The sequence below is a fragment of the Pogoniulus pusillus genome, chromosome 2, assembly GCF_015220805.1.
Source record: "Pogoniulus pusillus isolate bPogPus1 chromosome 2, bPogPus1.pri, whole genome shotgun sequence".
In the NCBI taxonomy this organism is placed as follows: Eukaryota; Metazoa; Chordata; class Aves; order Piciformes; family Lybiidae; genus Pogoniulus; species Pogoniulus pusillus.
In genome coordinates, this window is record NC_087265.1 from 31,068,407 (window position 1) to 31,088,983 (window position 20,577).

The following is a 20,577-nucleotide window of genomic DNA, read 5'->3' on the forward strand; positions in this document are numbered from 1 at the left end:
GCAACAAAGCTGGTGAGGGGCCTGGAACACAAACCCTGTGAGGAGAGGCTGAGGGAGCTGGGGGTGTTTAGCCTGGAGAAGAGGAGGCTCAGGGGGGACCTCATTGCTGTCTACAACTACCTGAAGGGACATTGTAGCCAGGTGGGGGTTAGCCTCTTCTCCCAGGCAACCTGTGCTAGTTTGAAGCAGGCTAGAATGTTTTGGTGAGAAGAACTAGATAATAGGCTGTGAAATGAAAACAATTGTGATGTCTCCTTCCCTCACAGTCTCGCTGAGATGTATGGGAACAAGAAGGAAAACATTAGATAACACTCGTCATTTTGTTCTCACTCTGCTTTTGACTTCAGACTGAGCTACATCTCCTTAACCTCACTGCCACTAACCTTGCTCCTTAACCTCTTGGCTGCACCTCTATTCTTTCTCAGGATTGGGGTAAGGTTGAGAGGGGCAGGGGGAGGTGCAGGGGTGGTTGGGAGCCCCTCCTGGGGACTCAGGTTTCTGGGAGGGGAGTTGTGTTTCTGTATTGTTTTTACCTTGTATATTTCTGTCTCTAATTGTATATACTGTAAATATCTGCTTGTACATTGTGCTAGCTGTAAATAAATAGCTTCATTTATATTCCCAGAGCCCGTCTGAGTTAGCTGGGGCGTTTCTTAAAAGTGTGTGGGGGCGGGTAACAGCCAAACCACCACAGAACCAGCAACAGAACAAGGGGACACAGTCTCCAGTTGTGCCGGGGAAAGTATAGGCTGGATGTTAGGAGGAAGTTCTTCCCAGAGAGAGTGATTGGCATTGGAATGGGCTGCCCAGGGAGGTGGTGGAGTCACTGTCCCTTGAGGTCTTCAAGAAGAGTCTGGATGAGGCACTTAGTGCCATGGTCTAGTTGACTGGGTAGGGCTGGGTGCTAGGTTGGACTGGAGATCTTGGAGGTCTCTTCCAACCTGGTTGATTCTATGATTCAAATTAGTCTAGAGTCATGATAGCTAAGCCATTTACTCTCCAACATTACAGTATCACAGTATCACCAAGGTTGGAAGAGACCTCACAGATCATCAAGTCCAACCCTTTACCACAGTGCCCAAGGCTAGACCATGGCACCAAGTGCCACATCCAACCTTGCCTTGAACTGCCCCAGGGACGACGACTCCACCACCTCCCCAGGCAGCCCATTCCAGTGCCCAGTGACTCTCTCAGTGAAGAACTTTCTCCTCACCTCGAGCCGAAATTTCCCCTGGCGCAGCCTGAGGCTGTGTCCTCTTGTTCTGGAGCTGGCCACCTGAGAGAAGAGAGCAACCTCCTCCTGGCCACAACCACCCTTCACTGTAAGCATTTCACCTGCTCGACCACTGTTCCCACTCAAACGGTGTCGGTATGTACAGACTGAGTTGATTAAGCCCGGACCGAAGCAAGCGAGATGTTTAAACCGCTACAGCTCGACCCTTCCCGCTGGCAGGGGGATGGTTTCCCTCAGGCATAGCAAGACACCTCCGCCGTGAGGCAGTCAGCCAGGACCCACCAGCCTCCCCCGGGGCCAGAGCCACCGCCGCCGCACCCCAAACCAGACCCGTGCCACCGCCGACCGAGAACCGGCACGGCCGCCACCCCAACTCTCGCGAGAACTGGGTAAGTGCCCGCTCTACTATCGCGAGATCAAACGCGCTGACGGTGGTGTGGCACCGCCCCTGGAACCGCCCACTTCCGGCGCGCCGCTGAGGGAAAGGAGAGAGGGCGGGCGGAGGGAGGAGCTGCGCCGCCGCCCCCTGCCCCGGGCCAGCCCCGGGGATGGTGTTGGCCGCGGGAGCCGGGCCCTGACGCTGTGCTCAGGTAGGTAAGGCCGCCTTCAATATTTTCGGGCCAGGGCTAGCCCACTCAGTTCAGGTCTGGGCCTTTCTCAGTTCACGGGCCTTTCTTCCCTAGCCTACTGCCCCTCTACGTCTCCTGGGGCGGCCCTGGCCCGCCAGGCCTCAGGACCGCGGCGACGCCGGAGGGGACCGGCTCCGCTGGGCCCTCGGGACCAATCCCTGCAGACAGCAGATCGTGTTCGCACTGCAGGATTCCAGCGAATCCCCCTGGAGAAGGGCTTCCCGGTAGCGACGGCGGAGTGGGGCAGGGCGGCCCTTTACCCCCTCCCTTTCTCCTCCCTCCGTCTTCCTTCACTGCCACCGCTCGCAAAGGAACTGGAGAAATTTCGGGGCTGTCTTGCTCCGACAGAGCACAGCACCCCTTTGTCTCCTGTCTCCCCGGTGCCGTGCAGGGGTAAAGCCTTACTTTCCCCGTGCGGTTAGCAAGTTTTGGGTGCTTCCTTGCTGTGCTCCATTGATGCAATGTCGGGTGTATCTGGAGCACATCATCGCATTTCCACACTCCTTTTTGGTTTCTAGGGTATGCAGTGAGGAAAGAGATCTATAAAGGTATTTAGATACTTAATTCTTATTGAGGTTGATTTCATTTGGATTTGACACCTGAAAGAGTTTGTTTGGAGTTGTCTGCAGATTAGTTTTCATTTTTAGGGGGCTGAGGGGATGCTGGTGGGGTTTTGTTTGTGGGGCTTTTTTTTTGTTTTGTTTGCTTTCTTTTAGGACTGTGTGTCACTACTGCCCAGACTTTCCTAGTACCCATCTTCTTTTTTTTTTTTAACTTACTTTGTCTAAGTCAGCTGTTGCTTTTCTAGGAAGAAAAAAGGAGTATTTTGTCCTCTGACTTCTTTTATCTGGGGTAGTGATAGGAAAAAAAACTACTGTATGCTTCAGCTAAGCAAGCTGCTCTTTTACTGAATTGTGTTTTTTCTGTTTTGTTTTTTTAAATACATCTCTTGAAGCTGGCACACATCCTTGTTGCCTTCAGAGAACTGACTTTCTTGTAGATCTTACCAGACTTTCATGCTATTAGTAGTACTGTTGTGAAGTACTTTTTTTTGCTACTCACTTATCTATTATGAGTGTCATGTAAGTTGTTTAATTTCTCCTTCTTGCTCCTTCACTGGTGTTTTGGTGTTTGTTAGATGTTTGTTATAAATCTGTCTGCTCTCTCAAACCTTGGGAAAGCAGTAGACATAGATGGCTCTTACAAATGTAGTGAGTAGATTGGCAAGCCGGAAGCATATCTCGTGGTTTATGAAATGAACAAGCAAAGTAACTGCTATTGCAGTGAACCTGGTAAATTTCACTTCAGGGCTGGTTTGCGTGAAGAAAAGAAACATCCAGGCACCTATAGAGCCGAAGGTGACCAAAATGTGTTTTGTATCACATCTTGTAATTTTATAGCGTGATTTTCTTTGTCTTGGTGGCTTACTGGACTTTGTCTTTTGCATTACAAACATTTCAGCTGATTCTGCATTTGATACTCTGAGGCGAAATGCTACCTGAGCATTTGTTTCATGTCTTTCCAACTGCTGCATCACACCTGTCTTGTCATCTCTGCAAACTGGTTCATGTAGAGGCTACATGCTGACTTTCAACAAGTTGGATTTTTCCCTTTTTTTTTTTTTTAATTTGAATTAACTCAGTATGACTAAAGGATAAACATTTCTTCTACCATTTCAGGTGTGATGGGGTATAAAGGGTATGGATCTTGTTAGCATTATGTTGGTTTTGGCCAAACTGTTAAGAGTGAGCTGCCTTCAACTAGGAGTTGTATTGAAATGTATTAACCCAGAACAGACGGAGTGTTTTGATTTTATACCTTTGGTGTTCTGTCCACCTTTTTATTGTAATTTATCAGTGCAGTTATCTTCTATCAGGGTGGACTGGCATAGCAAAAAACTATCTTCACTTACCAAATGTCTGTCTGTAACTTTGTCCAATGTTGCTTTAACTGCAAAGAGCTGCTGTTGGGCAGCTGCACGGATAATAGCTCTATTTGATTTAATTTCCTTTCCTCTGTCCTGGTAGCTCACTCAAAGATCACTTCTTAGTGCTGGAGAATTGTTCCAGGAACCTCTCTCCTTTTTCTCGTTTTTAATTTTTTTTCTTTTGCCTTCCAAAAGTAGTTCTGAATATTGTGAAGTATAGATTAGAATGATCATAGCAGATTGTCTGGCTAGAGATCTGGCAAGGGTATTTTCACAGAAATTCTGTTGAAGGAGCTATGTCAAGCAGTGGTACACTGCAGGAGATGGTACAGTGGAATTGTTTTTTAAACAGTGGTGAAAGTCTGACTTTTCTCCAGAAAAACTGAACTTACTCGTGGTCTGACATACTGTAACTCCCTCAGTGTTTGCATCTGAAACAAACTCTCGTTCTTCAAGTACTGTAGGCCATCCTTGTCTTTATTTTCACCATATTAACTGCCTTGCTAAGCATATAGTGGTAATTGTTGAATAAGGAACTGTAACCTGATTTTGTACTTCCCTTCCCTTTGGTGCTTTAGTTTTGGCAGTTGACTTTGTTCTAAATATTTGTGTTCTAGATTGAAGACAGCAGTAATGCTAACTCTGGCAAGCAAGTTGAAGCGGGATGATGGTGTCAGAAGACCCCGTGCATCTAATCCAGCTTCTGACTCAGCTCGGAGGGTGTCTGTTCGAGACAAGTTACTTGTTAAAGGTGAAAGGAACTTATATTTAAATATTTTGGGATTTACAGTTTGCAAGTGTGCTGCCAGTAAGCAATAGTAAATTGCACATAAAATGATTTCCGGAAGGATTTGTAAAATTGTTTGTGGTTTAACTCAGGATTTATATTGCAGAGTGTATATTGGCATACATTGCATCTCCAACAGATCACTGCCTGTGGGGTACTTATTGAATAATACAAAACAAAAAGTTGCCTTCTTACTCCACTGAAAAATTAATTCCACCACAAGAATGTGTCATCAGTTTAAAAATTATTTTAAAAACTCTAGGAAAATTTGGATTTTTTTTGAGCAAAACTGTAGCTGCTTGTGACAGGAAAGGGAGTCTAGAGGCAACATCAGCATTGTGTGGTCTTTAATAGTATAAATCAGAGACAATGGACTTTGCATTGCTTTTTAAAGTTTTTTTTAAGAGGTATTTTTTTTGTAGTCTTGGTACCTTTAGCAGTTGCATATGAAGTCATGGATAAAAAAACAGCACTCACTTTTGTAGTGTGATATGGTCTGTTCTAGGAAGGATACTGTAGATTACTACTAGCTGGCTTGTCATTAGTGGGGGGAAAAAAAGGTACATTCTGGGTGAATGTGGTGGTTTGAGAGACAATAATTAAACTATTTTGTAGTAAAGTCAGGGACAGCTCTTTCTTGCTGTTTTTTTCTATAGCATAGATAATTTTACATTTAAAAATGTATGAGTGCTGACACTTTGCAGTTACTATGGGGTTAAACTCAGGTTTACTCTCTCTGGTTGATAGTTTCAATGCTCAAGCTGTGGTGCTTGATCTAGTGGCATGGAATATATTGTTTAGATTGATGTTTCTGCTAAAAATGATCAATAGTGAATCACAAATGTGTGAGCTTATCACTTATGATTCTTGCTAATGCAAGGAAACTCGCATTTTCTGATCTTGGGTCAGAGCAACTTGAGATGGACACTGTATGGTTTGCTTGAGTGATATGGCCTGAACTCTGCCATGACTTACAGCTTTTCTGAGTTAGGGTAGATTCTGACATGTAACTGTATCCTGGAGCAGTGTTTCACTGCAATTGCTGCTGACTCAGTGCACTGAGAAGTGCATCAGCTAGACTGTAGGAGTGTTATATTCACAATTTTCTGTCTTAGCAGTCTTCTAAGGACAGAGTTTCAATCAGTTTAAACCCTGATGTGGTAACTCTTGCAAAGGGCTTGCATTAGACTTCCAGTTTGGAAATCCTCATTTAACTCTAGTTCTGAGGGGAAAAGATAGCAGGCAAGAGTAATAAGCTCTTTAACCAGGCTAAGCTACAAAGCCAAATAACTGACTGTCTGTCTATCTGTCGATAATCTGAGATTGAACCTAGCCTACAGGTGTAGATTTGAGGGCAGAATAGCAACATAATGTAAATACACTTCAGTTACACCACCTGATGTAGTTTGAGGTGCTATAATAAATTTTACACTACCATTGGAGCAATCATGGTTTTTGATTTTATGACTAAAACTTTACTGGCTTTTAATTTGCAGGGGCAGGAAAGAATGTGAGCCATAGAAAATTAGTATTGACATTATGATTACTGTGGCTACCATTAGCAAAGTAGTGCAGACTAAATATTGAACAACTTGAGTCCCACACTAATACACATTAAAAGCAGGTCACTGCTGGTATTCTTCTGACAAGTGTGACTGCTAGATCGTGATCTGATCGTGTGTGAAAGTTACATCATGTGGCTTTCCCAAAAGAGTTGTAGGAGGAACTGTCAGTCTGGTTAGAATAGGTTCTGAACCAAAATGGGACCTGACAGTAGAAGCAGAGCAGTTCAGCAAGACTACTCTGAAAATGAATGTGAAAAAAAATAGTTTGGGATACTCTTTTTTTGGATTACACCTTAAGCTAAATATAGACTATCCAGTTAGAGAATTTTATAGAACTTGGTCTGGCAGCATCTGCAGTGTTGAGAGCTTGAGTGAAGACAGACTTCTGATGCTGATAGCATTTGTAGGTCACGTGAAGATCTACAGGAATAAGTTTGATAGAGAACAGCTGCTTGCTAAAGAGGTGCATACAGTGAGAGTATCTTTTACTACATGATTGTATGCAACTGTAACAGGCTGTTGTATTGGATTTGGGCAGGAGATGTAAGGGTAGTTGTACTGATGGAGTTACCAGGTGACAGTTGCACAGTTAGCGAAAGGCTCAGGTCAATCTCCTGGAAATTGAGAGCTACAAGATAATGTGTTTTACAAAATAAAGAAATGATGGCCGTCAGTAAGGAAGAAAGAAGAGGAGATGAGAAAAGACTTGGCATGTTCTGTCTTTCTTTGTTCCAGCACTGGTACTGAGATTAGTGCTGCTTGAATTCTGTCTCTTAACAGTGTTAGTGGAGACGATTTTATTATATAAAGCCTCTGAGCTGAAGGAACAAGGAACTGCAGCTCAGTGATAGCTGTGCACTTTCTGTTCCACACACATGGGTCCTTTTTTGGCTTCAGATAAGTCTGTAGCTCCTGAGTCAATAGGAGAACAAACAGAAAGCAGATCTGTGTCCTCCACAGGTGATGTGCTATCCTGGAAGCTTAGCTGAGGGTGATTTTTGGCACAGTATGCTAAATCTCTCCATCCTTGAGAGCTGATGGTGGTGTGTGAGCCAGGGTCAGAATAGTGGATGACCTGCTCAAGTGCTGCTGCTGATGTGCTGGAGAGATACCTATTTCTGATTTTATTCCTGATCCACAGTAAATTGGTGATGATCTAATAAAGTTTGCATACAGATGTCTGCCAGTTTTATTAGAGTTATCAACCAGATGCAGAGAGTGTCTGGTTATCATCTTATCTGGAGGTAAGTTAAAGACAGCCTTGTTTGTCTTGGGGATCCTGTTCAGGGAGGTATTACAGAATCCTTTGGAGGATGTGTGTGGGAGTCCTCAGATGTACTGGCTACGCTGATGTAAATACATCCATGACATTTTGATTGTGGGATGGATGGTTGTGACCTCAGCCACTGGTAAGTGTAGATGATGCTTGCAGACTTTTAGAGGTTTGGCATAAACTTACTACATTTTTGCTTGCTGATGCTGCCTCGAAGTAGGAAAAATAACTGGTAGTTTAGATACTATGTTAGCTGTTTGTACTATATGAATGAGAAGAAAATTTGAAGTCAGCATCTGAAATACTTTTATTAAAACTGGAAGTATGTGAGCTGTCAGCTAAGTGTCGTCAGGTGCTGTCCTTGTCTTTAGTGATGGTCAAAAGTTAAATAGGCCTTTTTCTCCACTTCCATGAAGAGGTTACTCTTAAAATACCAATGCCCTTCATCAGTTTTTCTGAGCAGTTACTTTGATTGCTTGCACGTCCAGTGTTGTTATACAGTACAAAGAAGGGCATTGAAGCTTGTGAGGGGTCTGGAGAACAAGTCTTAAGAGGAATGGCTGAGGGAACTGAGGTTGTTTAGGTTGGAGATAAGGAGGCTTTCTTACTCTACATCTCTTTGAGAAGAGGTTGTAGTGAGGTAGGGGTTGATCTGTTTCACAAATAACAAGTGCTAGGATGAGAAGAAATGGTCTCGAGTTGTGCCAGGGGAGGTTTAGATTGGGCATTAGGAAAATTTCTTCACTGAAAGGGTTGTTGTGAAAGGGAGCAGGCTGCATAGGAAAGTAGAGGAGTCAACACCCCTCAAGGGTTTAAAAATCTATGTAGATGTGTTGCCTAGGGACATGGTTTAATGATGACCTAGCAATGTTGGGTTAATGGTTGGACTTGATCCTAAAGATCTCTTCCAACTAAAACTTCTCCCAGAAAAGCTCTTAGCTCATGGCTTAGGTGTGTTCTTTGCTGGGTAAAAACTGCCTGGAGCCCAGAGAGTTGTGGTGAATGGAGTTAAATATTGTTGGTGGTCAGTCACAAGTGATGTTCCCCAGAATCCAGTTTTGGGGCTGGTCTTTGTTTAATATCTTTATCAGTGATCTGAATGAGGGGGTCATGTGCTCCCTCAGTAAGTTTGCAGATGTCACCAAATTGACTGGGAGTGTTGAACTGCTTGAAGGTAGGAAGGCTCTGCAGAAGGATCTGGACAGGTTGGATCAGTAGGCTGAAGGCAATGATACCAGTTTTAACAAGACCAAGTGCTGATTCCTGCACTTGGGTCACATCAACCACGTGCAAAGCTACATGCTTAGGACAGAGTGTCTGAAAAGTTGCTTAGCAGGAGAAGACCTGGGGATGCTGGTTGACAGCAGTCTGAACGTGAGCCAACAATAGGCCCTGGTAGCCAAGCAGGCCAAGAGCATCCTGGCCTGGATATGGAATAGTGTAGTCAACAGAAGAGCAGTGAGTGTGTCCCTCTGATTTTTTTTTTTTCAAGTGTACCTATGTTGCGAAGCTAGAGTTGTAACCACAATGGCTTTTTGTAGTGCTTGATGTCAGGATTGTAATGCTGTATAGAAGCTGAAGTTGTGAATTGATGGCGCATTTTTTAAAAATGAAAACCAAAATCCAAAATAAACCAATGAACAAATCAGAAATTCAAACCAAAACCATTAAAAAGCAAAGAAAATATACATCTCTTATTTTATTAAAAAACTGAAAGTATAGGGGACTTGTTTGACATTTAATGCAGGTCAGTAAAGTTGTAGAGCTTGGAGATAATCAGGGAAAGCTATAAAGACAAATGGGTTAGGATTAGGAGGCAAGCAATTATAAAGCTAGAATTAATAGTTAGAAAATGGAAATTTTTGTCAGAGTGTCAAGATATTTAATCTTTAGTAGTCTTAAAGATGTACATTAAATAAGGACTTAAACAGGAAAGAACTTTGTGGATAAAACCACAGAGAAATAAGTATTGCTGTGGATGAGAGCACTAATTTCAGTTGAGGAAATGATATTGTGTTTCATGTACTTGAAAACAAACTCCAGTGGGAAGTGTATGGCTTAACTTGATGTGGCATGGCTAATAAACAAAGCACTTCTATATTCTGACTTGATGATATAGGATAGAGGATGGAGCAGAACAATATGATTAATATAGTCTGTACATTACTGAATATAAAATTCTTGTTGGTGTCTCATAAACCATGTATCTGTGCACTCATCAGGAGTGTGTGTTCTGTATCTAATGTGAGAATTGTTATGGGTAGGTAGAGTTATTGTATGTGAAATCATTTTATAAATAGCTCTGCTTGCTCATTTCAGGCTTCGCTTTCTCCTCTTATAAAAGATCCTAAGCTGCCTCTGAGATATTAGTTTGTGTTTAGCTCTTCATTCATATGTCTGTGGTAGGTTTAAACCCTTGCTTTCTTACTCTTTCTGTGGTTTAAAAGAGCATTTGGAACTGTTCAATCAGTCCTGCATCAAAAGCAGGACTCAGCAAATACACCTGCTACTTGGGTGTGCTCCTACACCAGATGGCCTAAGTTTTCAGGAACACCAGAATGGCTAGTGGGGAGCTGGTCTAGGTCTGGGCTGACTGCAGCTCAAGATCTGTTCAACCCTGCAGAAGCTCTGGCATGCATCTGCACTTAAGATCTTTCAGACCTACCAAGGATGGCATAACAGAGTGGGTTCAGGGCCTTGGAGTGCTCTGGGTTGTTTTGCCACTTCTTGGCAATAAGCCTTCTTGACTATGAGAGAGATTCAGATGCTTTATAGTGTTTCTGCACCTCTATGGCCATTCTTCAGTGCTTTCACATAACATTTCAGAGGCTCAAGTTACCTGTTTGTGGTTTGGTGTTTTTTTTTCTACATTTTAAGAAACTGCGAGGGACCTGACTCTGGATTGCAACACAGGTACTGATTGTCCAGAAAACACTAGGAAAAGCACTGGAATTGAATTTTCTTTACTACTCAGTCACAGTACTTTTTTTGATAGAAAAGGCCAGAAAGATTGTGAGATTAAGTTTGCATTTTAATCTAGTGAGGCTTTTGGTGCTCTTGGAAGTTCAGTGCATTAGAGCTCTAATTGTTGCTTCTACATTTTGCTGATTTATCAACCTATAAAACCATGCCAATAGGTTGGCAGACTGTACAAAGGGCATTTTCTTATAGAGAATAGTCCCGTTGTGATATTACTTTAGAAGCTACATAACTGAGAACATCAGAAGCTTAATGGATGGTGTGGTTAAAATGTTTGCTTTCTGACAAATAAAAAATGTCCTGGGATTTGTAAAACAAACGCTGCAGCTTTGGTCCATTACATATGCTAATTCTTGTTAATTACCAGTGTTTATATGGCACAGTTAATAGTAACATCTCCTTCCTTACTTGATGTCTCTCTAAAAATTTAGGTTGAAGCGTGTCTCTACCTTCTTTTTATAAAGTTGTTTCCTTCTTAGTTTCAGTGGTTTCTTGGCTGAGTCAATAGAAACCATAATTTCAGTTGTTTTAGTTCACACAACTTTCATGTGGACTAGTTGCAGTAGCCTTCCCAGATTTGGGCACCTTCAAAGAAAGAGCACAGTGCTGTTTCCTGCTCACGGTGTGAACACTTTCGTTTTCACGTTTTCACAAGAGAAACCACTCGTTCTTGTGCCAAGACAAAAGGAAACAGAAGTGCAAATCCATCACAGGACATTTTTCATACTTCAAAGGAGTTGCAGTGATGAGTAAATTTTCTACTGAACCTTGCAGGATGCAGAAGTGAGGCCCCAGCTCAGCAGAGCTGCTTCAGCCATGCCATTGCTGTGTTTGAACATGTTGTGTCCTTTGGTGCTTCTCTTTCCCACTACTCTGTTCTCGGAACCGAAGCAAGAGATGGGCAGGATTCATTAAACTGAGCAATGCACAAGCACAGAAAGCAAGAAGCAGTCAACACCTTAAAATAAGAGCCAGGTCCTAAGCTGTACTCTCCAGAGAAGATTAATAATGCCTTCCAATATGAAAGGCTGAGCTTAAAGAGAAAGGGATGGGGGGAATACTCCTATGGGGTTTTGTAGCTGAAGCCTTCAGAAGTTGGTTGTGTCTTGTCTTACTGTAAATGAAATTGCATTTTTGGTGTATTATAGAGACAGTGCTCTAAACTTAGCAAAAGTATGTGTTGTAAATGGGACTAGTTGAAATCTGAGTTTGGGGTAAAATGCAATGAAGCAGATTTAAAAGTTATGAAATATTTATTAATATACCCAAAATAATTGCCCCAAACTTATTTACAACTATCCACACAAGTTCTTGGATGCAGTTAGCAGAACTATTTCACAGAATGTCTATGCACGATGGAATTCTGAAAGGTTTCGGAAAATGTCTTTGCTAGAGAGTCTGGCAGCTTAATTCACCGCTTGTATCACAGTATCATCAGGGTTGGAAGAGACCTCACAGATCATCAAGTCCAACCCTTTACCACAGAGCTCAAGGCTAGACCATGGCACCAAGTGCCACGTCCAATCTTGCCTTGAACTGCCCCAGGGACGGCGACTCCACCACCTCCCCGGGCAGCCCATTCCAGTGTCCAATGACTCTCTCAGTGAAGAACTTTCTCCTCACCTCCAGCCTAAATCTCCCCTGGCGCAGCCTGAGGCTGTGTCCTCTCGTTCTGGTGCTGGCCACCTGAGAGAAGAGAGCAACCTCCTCCTGGCCACAACCACCCCTCAGGTAGGTGTAGACAGCAATAAGGTCACCCCTGAGCCTCCTCTTCTCCAGGCTAAACAATCCCAGCTCCCTCATCCTCTTCTCGTAGGGCTTGTGCTCAAGGCCTCTCACCAGCCTCATCACCCTTCTCTGGACACGCTCAAGCATCTCAATGTCCCTCCTAAACTGGGGGGCCCAGAACTGAACACAGTACTCAAGGTGAGGTCTAACCAGTGCAGAGTACAGGGGCAGAATGACCTCCCTGCTCCTGCTGACCACACCATTCCTGATGCAGGCCAGTGAGGCTGATTAAAATCCTTTAGCAACTTGAACAAAGAATGGAGAATACTCACTAGTCCTGATGTCCTTGGCCCAAAAACATAGGCAGGAAAATATCCAACAGAAGTTCTGTGGCAAACTCCACGTGGGCCACAAAGCGAAAATCCACTGCTGGCTGAGGTGGCTTGAGGCGGCAGCTGGGGCGACAGGCGGGCGAGTGGAGAGATCAGCAAGGAACGAATGAACACACCAGCACCTTTCCCCCATTCACCCCCAATTTATAGGGTAATGGCCGAGACTAATGGTCTCATTGACCACGCAGTCACCCAAGTAGACTCAGAAATGGAAGAACCCACAGGCTGTTGTCTTCCATAGAATGGGGGCGCATACGCCTACCACGGGACAGGGGCGCGGTCCCCATGAAACCCCTCGCAGGCAAAGAAACTTAAGTTGCCTGGGTTGCTTTTGTCCTGTTTTCCCACCTCTGGCTGCAATACAGGCAGGCAGGTAAATAAGACAAGACATGCTTAAGCCCATTTTATGCCCTTTAGGACTATTCACCACAGTATGGCCCCAGTATAGTGCATTCTTCACTGTACAGTTTTGGTTGTGTGTAGTGATCTGAAGTGAGGAACTGTAGAGTGCAGTTGTGAACTTTTTTTTGTAAATATGAGTCAAATAAACATTGTGCTTCCTGCAGAGACCAACCAGGTCTGGTACGCAAGGGTGCAAGAAAAGTTCTGGGAAACTAGTGAGCTTTTAATTGTGGTCAGATCAGTGTGAATTCTGTGCCAAGAATTCACCCTCTGTATCTTAAACTGAATTACAGTTTTCTTTATATGTATATTTTTGAGAGTTGGTGCTGACATCTGTTTACATGCTGTTAACCCAAAGAAATGATCTACATTTGTGGAGACCAGAAGGTAAAGCTGGAAACAATATGGAAGGGGAAAGGACTACAGGAAATGCAAAAATATCAGGTTTCCTAGAACTTCAGAAGGAGGAAGCATCTTGATGTACCTCATTCACACTTCTGTGAAATACTGATAGTTGAAAGTAAGACTTCAATAAAGTTCATAAAAGAGGGAGAAAGCAGGGAGTCTTGCAGAGAACGTGCTTAGGAATAAACTTCTCTTCCTAGGAGCTAGCAGGTTATTTCCTTTCTTTTCTGAATAGTTTCTAAGTTTCATGCATGGGAAGTATAATGAATAGAAATTACAGCTGAATGAAAGTGCCTGTCCATAGCAAGCTGTGCTCCTGGGGGGATTATCCAACAGACATAGGAGCAAAAAGCTCTTCATGCCACTGAGTTTGTTCAGCAGTGCGGTGGTTTGGGGGGAGTTGCTCAGTGGATGTGAGTTTTATCACTGACCAGTGCACATTGCTGTGCCAGGTGCTTGAAAGGAAAGTTTGTCTTTCACTGTTTCTTTGGTGCTCCTAATGCTGGTTTCTGCAGGCAGGACCACAGCTGGTATGATGGTGCCCTTAGGATTAAGATACCTGTAGCTGGATTCAAGTGTGCAGGACATGGTATCATGGCTGAAGGCTTCCCTTCAAAAGCAGTGTATAACACTGACCATCTGTAGCTGATGGCAGAAAACATTGGTGGTAGATGCTGGAGAGTGGTGATGCTTATACAGGCTGTGAAACTCCTGTGCTTGTTTTTATCATTGAACTCTCACCTGGATCCTTGAGGAATTCCTGCCTTTATGTATTTGAGGCTCTGGAATTGTGGCTCTGTATTTTAGTGCCTTATGTAAGCAAGTTTGGATGATGTCACCTTTTGAAATGCCAGTGCCCTGTGTATTAGAAGCTTTGATGCTTCAGTCTTGACAGAGCTGAATCTTTGACATGATCCCACACCACATTCTGGTCTCCAAGCTGGTGAAACATGGGTTTGATGGGTGGATCACTAGATGGCTTGATGGCCCCACCCAAAGAGTGGCCGTCAATGGGTCCATGTTGGAGCAGAGGACAGTGACAAGTAGAGTCCCCCAGGGATCAGTCCTAGGACCAGTCTTGTTCAACATCTTTATCGGTGACGTGGACAGTGGCACTGAGTGCAGCCTCAGCAAGTTTGTTGACGACACCAAGCTGTGTAGTACAGCTGACACACTGGAGGGAAGGGATGCCATCCAGGGGGACCTGGACAGGCTGGAGAGGTGGTCACAACACAACCTCATGAGGTTCAACAAGACCAAGTGCAGGGTCCTGCATCTGGGTTGAGGCAATCCCAAGCACAAATACAGGCTGGGCGCAGTGACTAACTGGAGAGCAGCCCTAAGGAGAGGGACTTGGGGGTGCTGGTGGATGAGAAGCTCAGCATGAGCCAGCAGTGTGCACTTGCAGCTCAGAAAGCCAACCAGATCCTGGGCTGCATCAGGAGAAGTGTGGCCAGCAGGTTGAGGGAGGTGATTCTCTCCCTCTTCTCTACTCTGGTGAGACCCCACCTGGAGTACTGCATCCAGTTCTGGAGCCCTATTACAAGAAGGATGTGGATGTGCTGGAGCATGTCCAGAGAAGGGTCACTGGGATGATCAGAGGGCTGGATCACCTCTGCTATGAGGACAGATGGAAAGAGTTGGGGCTGTTCAGTCTGGAGAAGGGGAGGCTCTGAAGTGACCTTATTGTAGCCTTTCAGTATGTGAAAGGGGCCTACAAAAAAGCTGGGAAGGGACTTTTTAGGCTATCAGGTAGTGACAGGACTAGGGGGAAAGGAGCAAAGCAGGAGATGGGGAGATTCAGACGGGACTTGAGGAAGAAGTTGTTCAGCATGAGAGTGGTGAAAGCCTGGAATGGGTTGCCCAGGGAGGTGGTTGAGGCCCCATCCCTGGAGGTGTTTAAGGCCAGGCTGGATGAGGCTCTGGCCAGCCTGATCTAAGGTAAGGTGTGTCTGCCCATGGCAGGGGGTTTGGAACTAGATGATCCTCGTGGTCCCTTCCAACTCTGACTGATTCTATGATTCTAATCACAGTAGGATATATGTGCCTTCTCAGTGGTATATGAGCATTTTTAGTAGTGAATTGCATGGCTTACAGAGACATTTCAAGGTAAATCTTCCTTGCAGCTTAGTTTTATTCTTAAGTAAAATGTGATTTACGGGGTGGCTCAAATTAGAATTGCAAATTTGGTCTTCAAAAATGGCTTTATGCTTGCATAAATAACAGTTTTGTATTTTTTCTTTCAACAGAGGTTGCAGAACTTGAAGCTAACTTACCTTGTAAGTATAGTAATCAACAGCATGCATTTTAGAGGGTAAAGGATCATTGAACTAAATGTTTTGACTGGAATGTGAATGCTAATGATATTTGTTAACTAGGGGAAACTGCAAAACCCTGCTGCTCAGGCTTGAATTGGTTTTCTTTATTGCTCCCTGTAAAAGGATGGTAGAGAGGTGGGCCATTATTAGTGTCCTTTGGGAAGCATTGTAGATTGTTTGGGTCCAGAATTTGAGTGTTGATAGTGGTAGCTTCCTTCTTATGAAACATCCAAAAGATAACTGAAACTGACAAGTTAATTTGTTGTCTCAGTCCTGGTTTGCTTGTTTAGTTGTTTTTTCGTGGTGTTTTTGTTTGTTTGTTTTTCTTCGTTCTGTCCGTTTCAAAACAGATTCTGATTTAGTGGCAGAGAAAACAGCTCCATTCTCAGGAAACATATTAAGCCAACGTAGAGTTTTTTCACTTCACATGCAAACTGTAACCTGATATGTGTGTGATAATTGTGAAATTGCTCGTTGCTGCTAAACTGAGGATGGATAGATAGATCTATTTTCTGTTCCTTAATCTAAGAAAGCCTAGTTCTGTCATGGACAGGAGAACATAGGTTAAGTTCTTGCTGGTCTGTCTATGTTGCTAAGGGTCATTGTTGACAGTGAACCTGAATTGTTGCTGAGTTTTCTTTCCCTTCAAGCATTGACCAGAACAGCATCCTTCTGCCATGAAATGCTGAATACAGGCAAATGCAAGTGATTGCCTGGTAAGCTCAGAGGTACATTCAGAGACCGTTGCTTGCTCTACGTAGCTTCCCATGGTACACATTCATGTTTCAGAGCAATGTAAGATGTTTTTCCTGCAGGGAAAGAGGCAGAGCATACGTGCAAGCTGTTACCGTGCTTTGCAGTCATGCTGTTCTGTCCGTCTGCTTATCCTGCAAGGAAAAGCATGGATATTCTCTCCAGTTATGCTGACAGGTAGCTTGAGATGTTTCTAGTCTTTACCCATTTAAGGAAAACTTTGGCCAATTTTTTTTTTTTCTCTCCAGCTTTTATGTCTGGGTACTGCATCTGATGAGCATCTTCTATTTGCCAATGATTCTAAATCCAGATCAATGCCCAGATCTTAAAAGTCATGTTTTTCAGTGTCCAGGATGGCTGATGGGAGGAATTCCAAAGGAAAAAATACAGAACAGAAGCTGTAAAAATAGAGAGCAGGAGGAGTCATTATTTAACACTTCCTTTCTGTATTCACATCTTTCTTTAAGGCAGTTACAGAGATTTCACTTATGGTGATTTTAAACTTCTGTTAAAATTTGTTTAGACTCTTTGATAGTGAGACACATCCAGATTTGTAGTTTCTGCATTGTGAATGCATTACTAGGGTTTGTTTACAGTCAAATAGGCTCTGCATCTCAGAAGTTTAGCTCCTTGACTACTGGAAATGAACAGCCAGCTTAATGGGTTAAGAAGCTAAAGGCTGGAGATATGGATATGTTAATATCTGTGGATATACACATCTAGTGCCAGCTTAACAGCTTGTCTCTGTCACAGTCAAGAAAGGATGGTTTTGTGCAACTTGGTTTATGTCATCAAATGCAAACAAAAGACTGTTATTCTGTGAACTTGCAGCTGTTGAACTGAAACCACTGACTGGTTTAATGAGATTGAGGTTTCATCTTTTTTCCCCCACTTATGTTCTCCTATTTATTACTAAATTAATCTAGTCTGAGAATAAAGACATAGCATTTGCTTTGTAATGCTGTTCCATAACTTTTGCTGTTGATGCATGTAGTTGGTTACTTGGAAGAAACTTGTTCACCCTGACAGCTGAATGGAGATATGATTGGCTTTTGATTGAGGCTTTCAGTAAAACTTGTCTTTCATTATACCATGCAGATATCAATAATCCTTTGTTAGCACAGGGCCATGATGTCTTGACTTCTTGCAGAATGCAGTCTATGATCAAATGTTAGGATCTACATTTGCACACGTTAAGAAATGCATGTAAGGAAAGGATACTCATTCTACATGCTGTCATCTTAACATGCAGTTACTACCTATGCAGAAAAACAAGTTCTTTGTCATTGCAAAGTCTTTGAGGCAGTTACTCAACGGAAATAAACTTCTTCAAAACTGAAAGACATGAAGTTCCATTACTGCAGGTGACCTATAACCATGTAGAAAATGCTTAGAGACAAAGTGTAGAAGGACATCACGTAACTGGAAGGTAGGGGAGTCAATTTGGACCTTCTGAAAGGGAATGCAATTGCTTTCACAACAGTGAAACAACAATTATCTGATGTAAATTGTTCTTTTGCTTCACAGGTACATGTAAAGTGAATTTTCCAGATCCAAACAAGCTTCATTACTTTCAGCTAACTGTAATCCCAGGTAATTTTAAAAAACATGTTACTTTTAGTTTCTGTGTGTGCTGGTGCTTAGAAAGTGTAATTCCAAGAGTTTACTCAAGAATTGAATAAGCTTCCTAGTCAAAGAAAGACTGCTGCAATATAGTGATTGTTTTACAGAAACAGTGGAGAAACTGGGCTGGATTTGAGAACTAGATTGCAATAAAAAGGCCAACAAAATTGAATGTGTTTAGGAAATACTCAGCTTATTTGCTCACTTTGAATTTTTTTTTCTCTCAGCCAATTGTAAATCACCTTGTTTTATTTGCTAAGAAAAATCTTGGACTACTCCTAGAGAAATTACTGTACTGCAGCCTTGTTCTTTTTAACTGATAGCTTGATTATGCAGAGGTGAAGAGATGATGTATAACACTGGAGGAAGGCTTCAAATGTAGGCATGTCTGAAGTCTGGATATTTAATTATGTGGAAATTGGATCTTTTATTATTAATACAACTTGAGTACACTGTGGAGCTTCTGCTGGCATGTTGTGCAATAATAATGTTTTGGGAATTTGCTATTTCCACCTAAGTTTCTTAATAGCTGTCTGAAATTACAGAGCTTGCATGCATAGCTCTCCATTTTTTAGAGTAGAAAGTTGTATTTGTGTTTCATAGAGGAGTTGGCATGGAAGGTAATTTAAACTTCACATACACTTCTTATTTTTGCTGTATGTTACCTTTTGAGACTCTGCAGCTACTCAGAGGGTTGACATGTGAAATACACTGAATTATTTGAGTTAGATCACAGAACCACCCAGGTTGGAAAAGACCCTCAGGATCACCAAGTCCAACCTATAACCCTACTCTACAACATAGGATGTGCTGGGATCAGTGTCTCCCTGACAGCTAATTCTTTTAGATGCACAATTTCTTTAGATGCTTACTGATGACAGAAGAAAGATGCTGTATGGTAGACGTCCTGATGCCTCACTGTCGTGGAGGAGTATTCTGCTGCCTACACTGATTTCGGTGGAGGGGAGAAATTAATTGGTGCAAGATAATATTACATAAAAATATATATTTATTAAACTCAATATTCTGAACTCTTGCCACCCCCAACCACTGTATATTAATGTTAAAATAGTTCTACATGGTTATGAAAACACTGTAGGATAAGTATCTACAGTAACTTATTAATAACTAGCAAACATTTAAACTATAAACAGAGAGAGGAGTTTTCCCCATGGCTTAATGCCGCTTGGGGACATATGCTATTTGCCCAGCAAGGGTGAGCTGAAAGCTGTTTTCTGCTTTATGGCAGAAGTAATAGAAATTACAGAGGCATTCAAGTATTTACTCACAATTTTGATTCATCAACAACCACTCTCCGGGGCTGCATCACAGCCTATACGAATGTCCAATTCTCCAGGGTCTCTGCCTGTGGACTTTGAGGCTGGAATCCTCCAGTTTTAGGGGAAATGACAGTCTCTGACCTTATGCTGCTGGATCTTTCTGGATGCTCTGTCCAGGGAATTCATAGGCGGGATCTCCAGGTGCAGAGGCAGGGTTCTGTGCAGTTTGAGCACGGGTCTAGCGCTGACTACTCGGGCCGATCAAATGCAGACAAGTGAGTCTGCTTCTGGCAACTTGTGGCAATGGTGCACACCAGGTAGTTATATAAAGGCAGGCATAGGTGAGCTCTGCAAGGAAGTATGCAGGCGGGCGAGCAAGCAATGTGGGGAAGGCTGCACGTGAGCCTTTATACCCCTATTTATTAAATGTGGGCTGAGAATTAATGGTCTTACTGGCCACTAGAATGGCCAATCAGGCTGGCAGTCAGCCAAACCTTACCATTCTAGGCAAAACCCACAGGCCTGGACTCCAAATATGGGAATCATGTGGGCCTAGCACTAGGCAGGCACAAGCTGGGCGTGTGGGGGTTTACACAGTCAGGTGTCCTGGGCAACTGACTTTATGGCACCAGGTCTGTTGTGCCCCTTTGTGCTCATTTAATATGTTTATCTCTGGTGCAGGCAGAGAGATATGTCCAGGCAGGGCAAGGCATAAATAAGCCTGCTTTCGGGCCTAAAGGCCCTCCACGTCACTCACCTATAGAAATAACGGTTTACACTGAGCAGGACGATAGAATTCAGGATCTTGAAGTCAGATGGGCACTAGATGTCACTGTTGCTGCTTATTACCCAAAATCAATTATCACTTCCTCGGCAGTAGGAGTCTTGGGTGGTCTTTGTTAACATGGCCATTCATGCGACTTCTTTTTGTGATGGAAAACTGAGTAAGGCTGCCCTAGTCAGTGTAAGCAAAAATAAATGCAAGTGCTTTTACAGAACTTTTAACCTCTCATTCTGTTCATGAGATGTATTCACATTTATTTGGAGTGTTAGTGTGCTTGCACCAAATGTCCTCCAGTTTATATGATGCTTCCTTATATTTGGTAGTGAATTGTCTTTACAGGGCTGACACTCTGTGGGTTAGCAGTGTCTTGAATTGAAGCAGTGATAGCTTCCTCATACTAATTCTAAGGCCCGAGTCCACAGTAAATTTTCAGCCTGTGTTGCAGTCAGAAGACAGTCAGTGAGTGCAGAGCATGGGTTTTGTGCTAACTTCATTGCT

At 43.1% G+C, this 20,577-nt stretch overlaps 1 protein-coding gene across 5 annotated transcripts in view; it reads left to right on the forward strand.

The window, feature by feature from the left end:
* The first annotated feature begins 1,713 nt into the window (after positions 1-1,713).
* UBE2F (ubiquitin conjugating enzyme E2 F (putative)) overlaps positions 1,714-20,577 on the forward strand; it is a 102,073-nt gene continuing 83,209 nt past the window's right edge. For 3 of the 5 annotated variants that reach the window (XM_064159182.1, XM_064159195.1, XM_064159200.1), the window contains exons 1-4: positions 1,714-1,824; positions 4,408-4,541; positions 15,571-15,600; positions 17,920-17,985. In XM_064159182.1, the coding sequence (XP_064015252.1) occupies positions 4,424-4,541; positions 15,571-15,600; positions 17,920-17,985 (214 nt within the window). In that variant the 5' untranslated portion in view covers positions 1,714-1,824; positions 4,408-4,423. Of the gene's footprint in view, positions 1,829-2,389; positions 2,412-4,407; positions 4,542-15,570; positions 15,601-17,919; positions 17,986-20,577 lie in introns of those variants that run through there. The other 2 variants (XM_064159191.1, XM_064159194.1) reach the window with 2 other exon arrangements.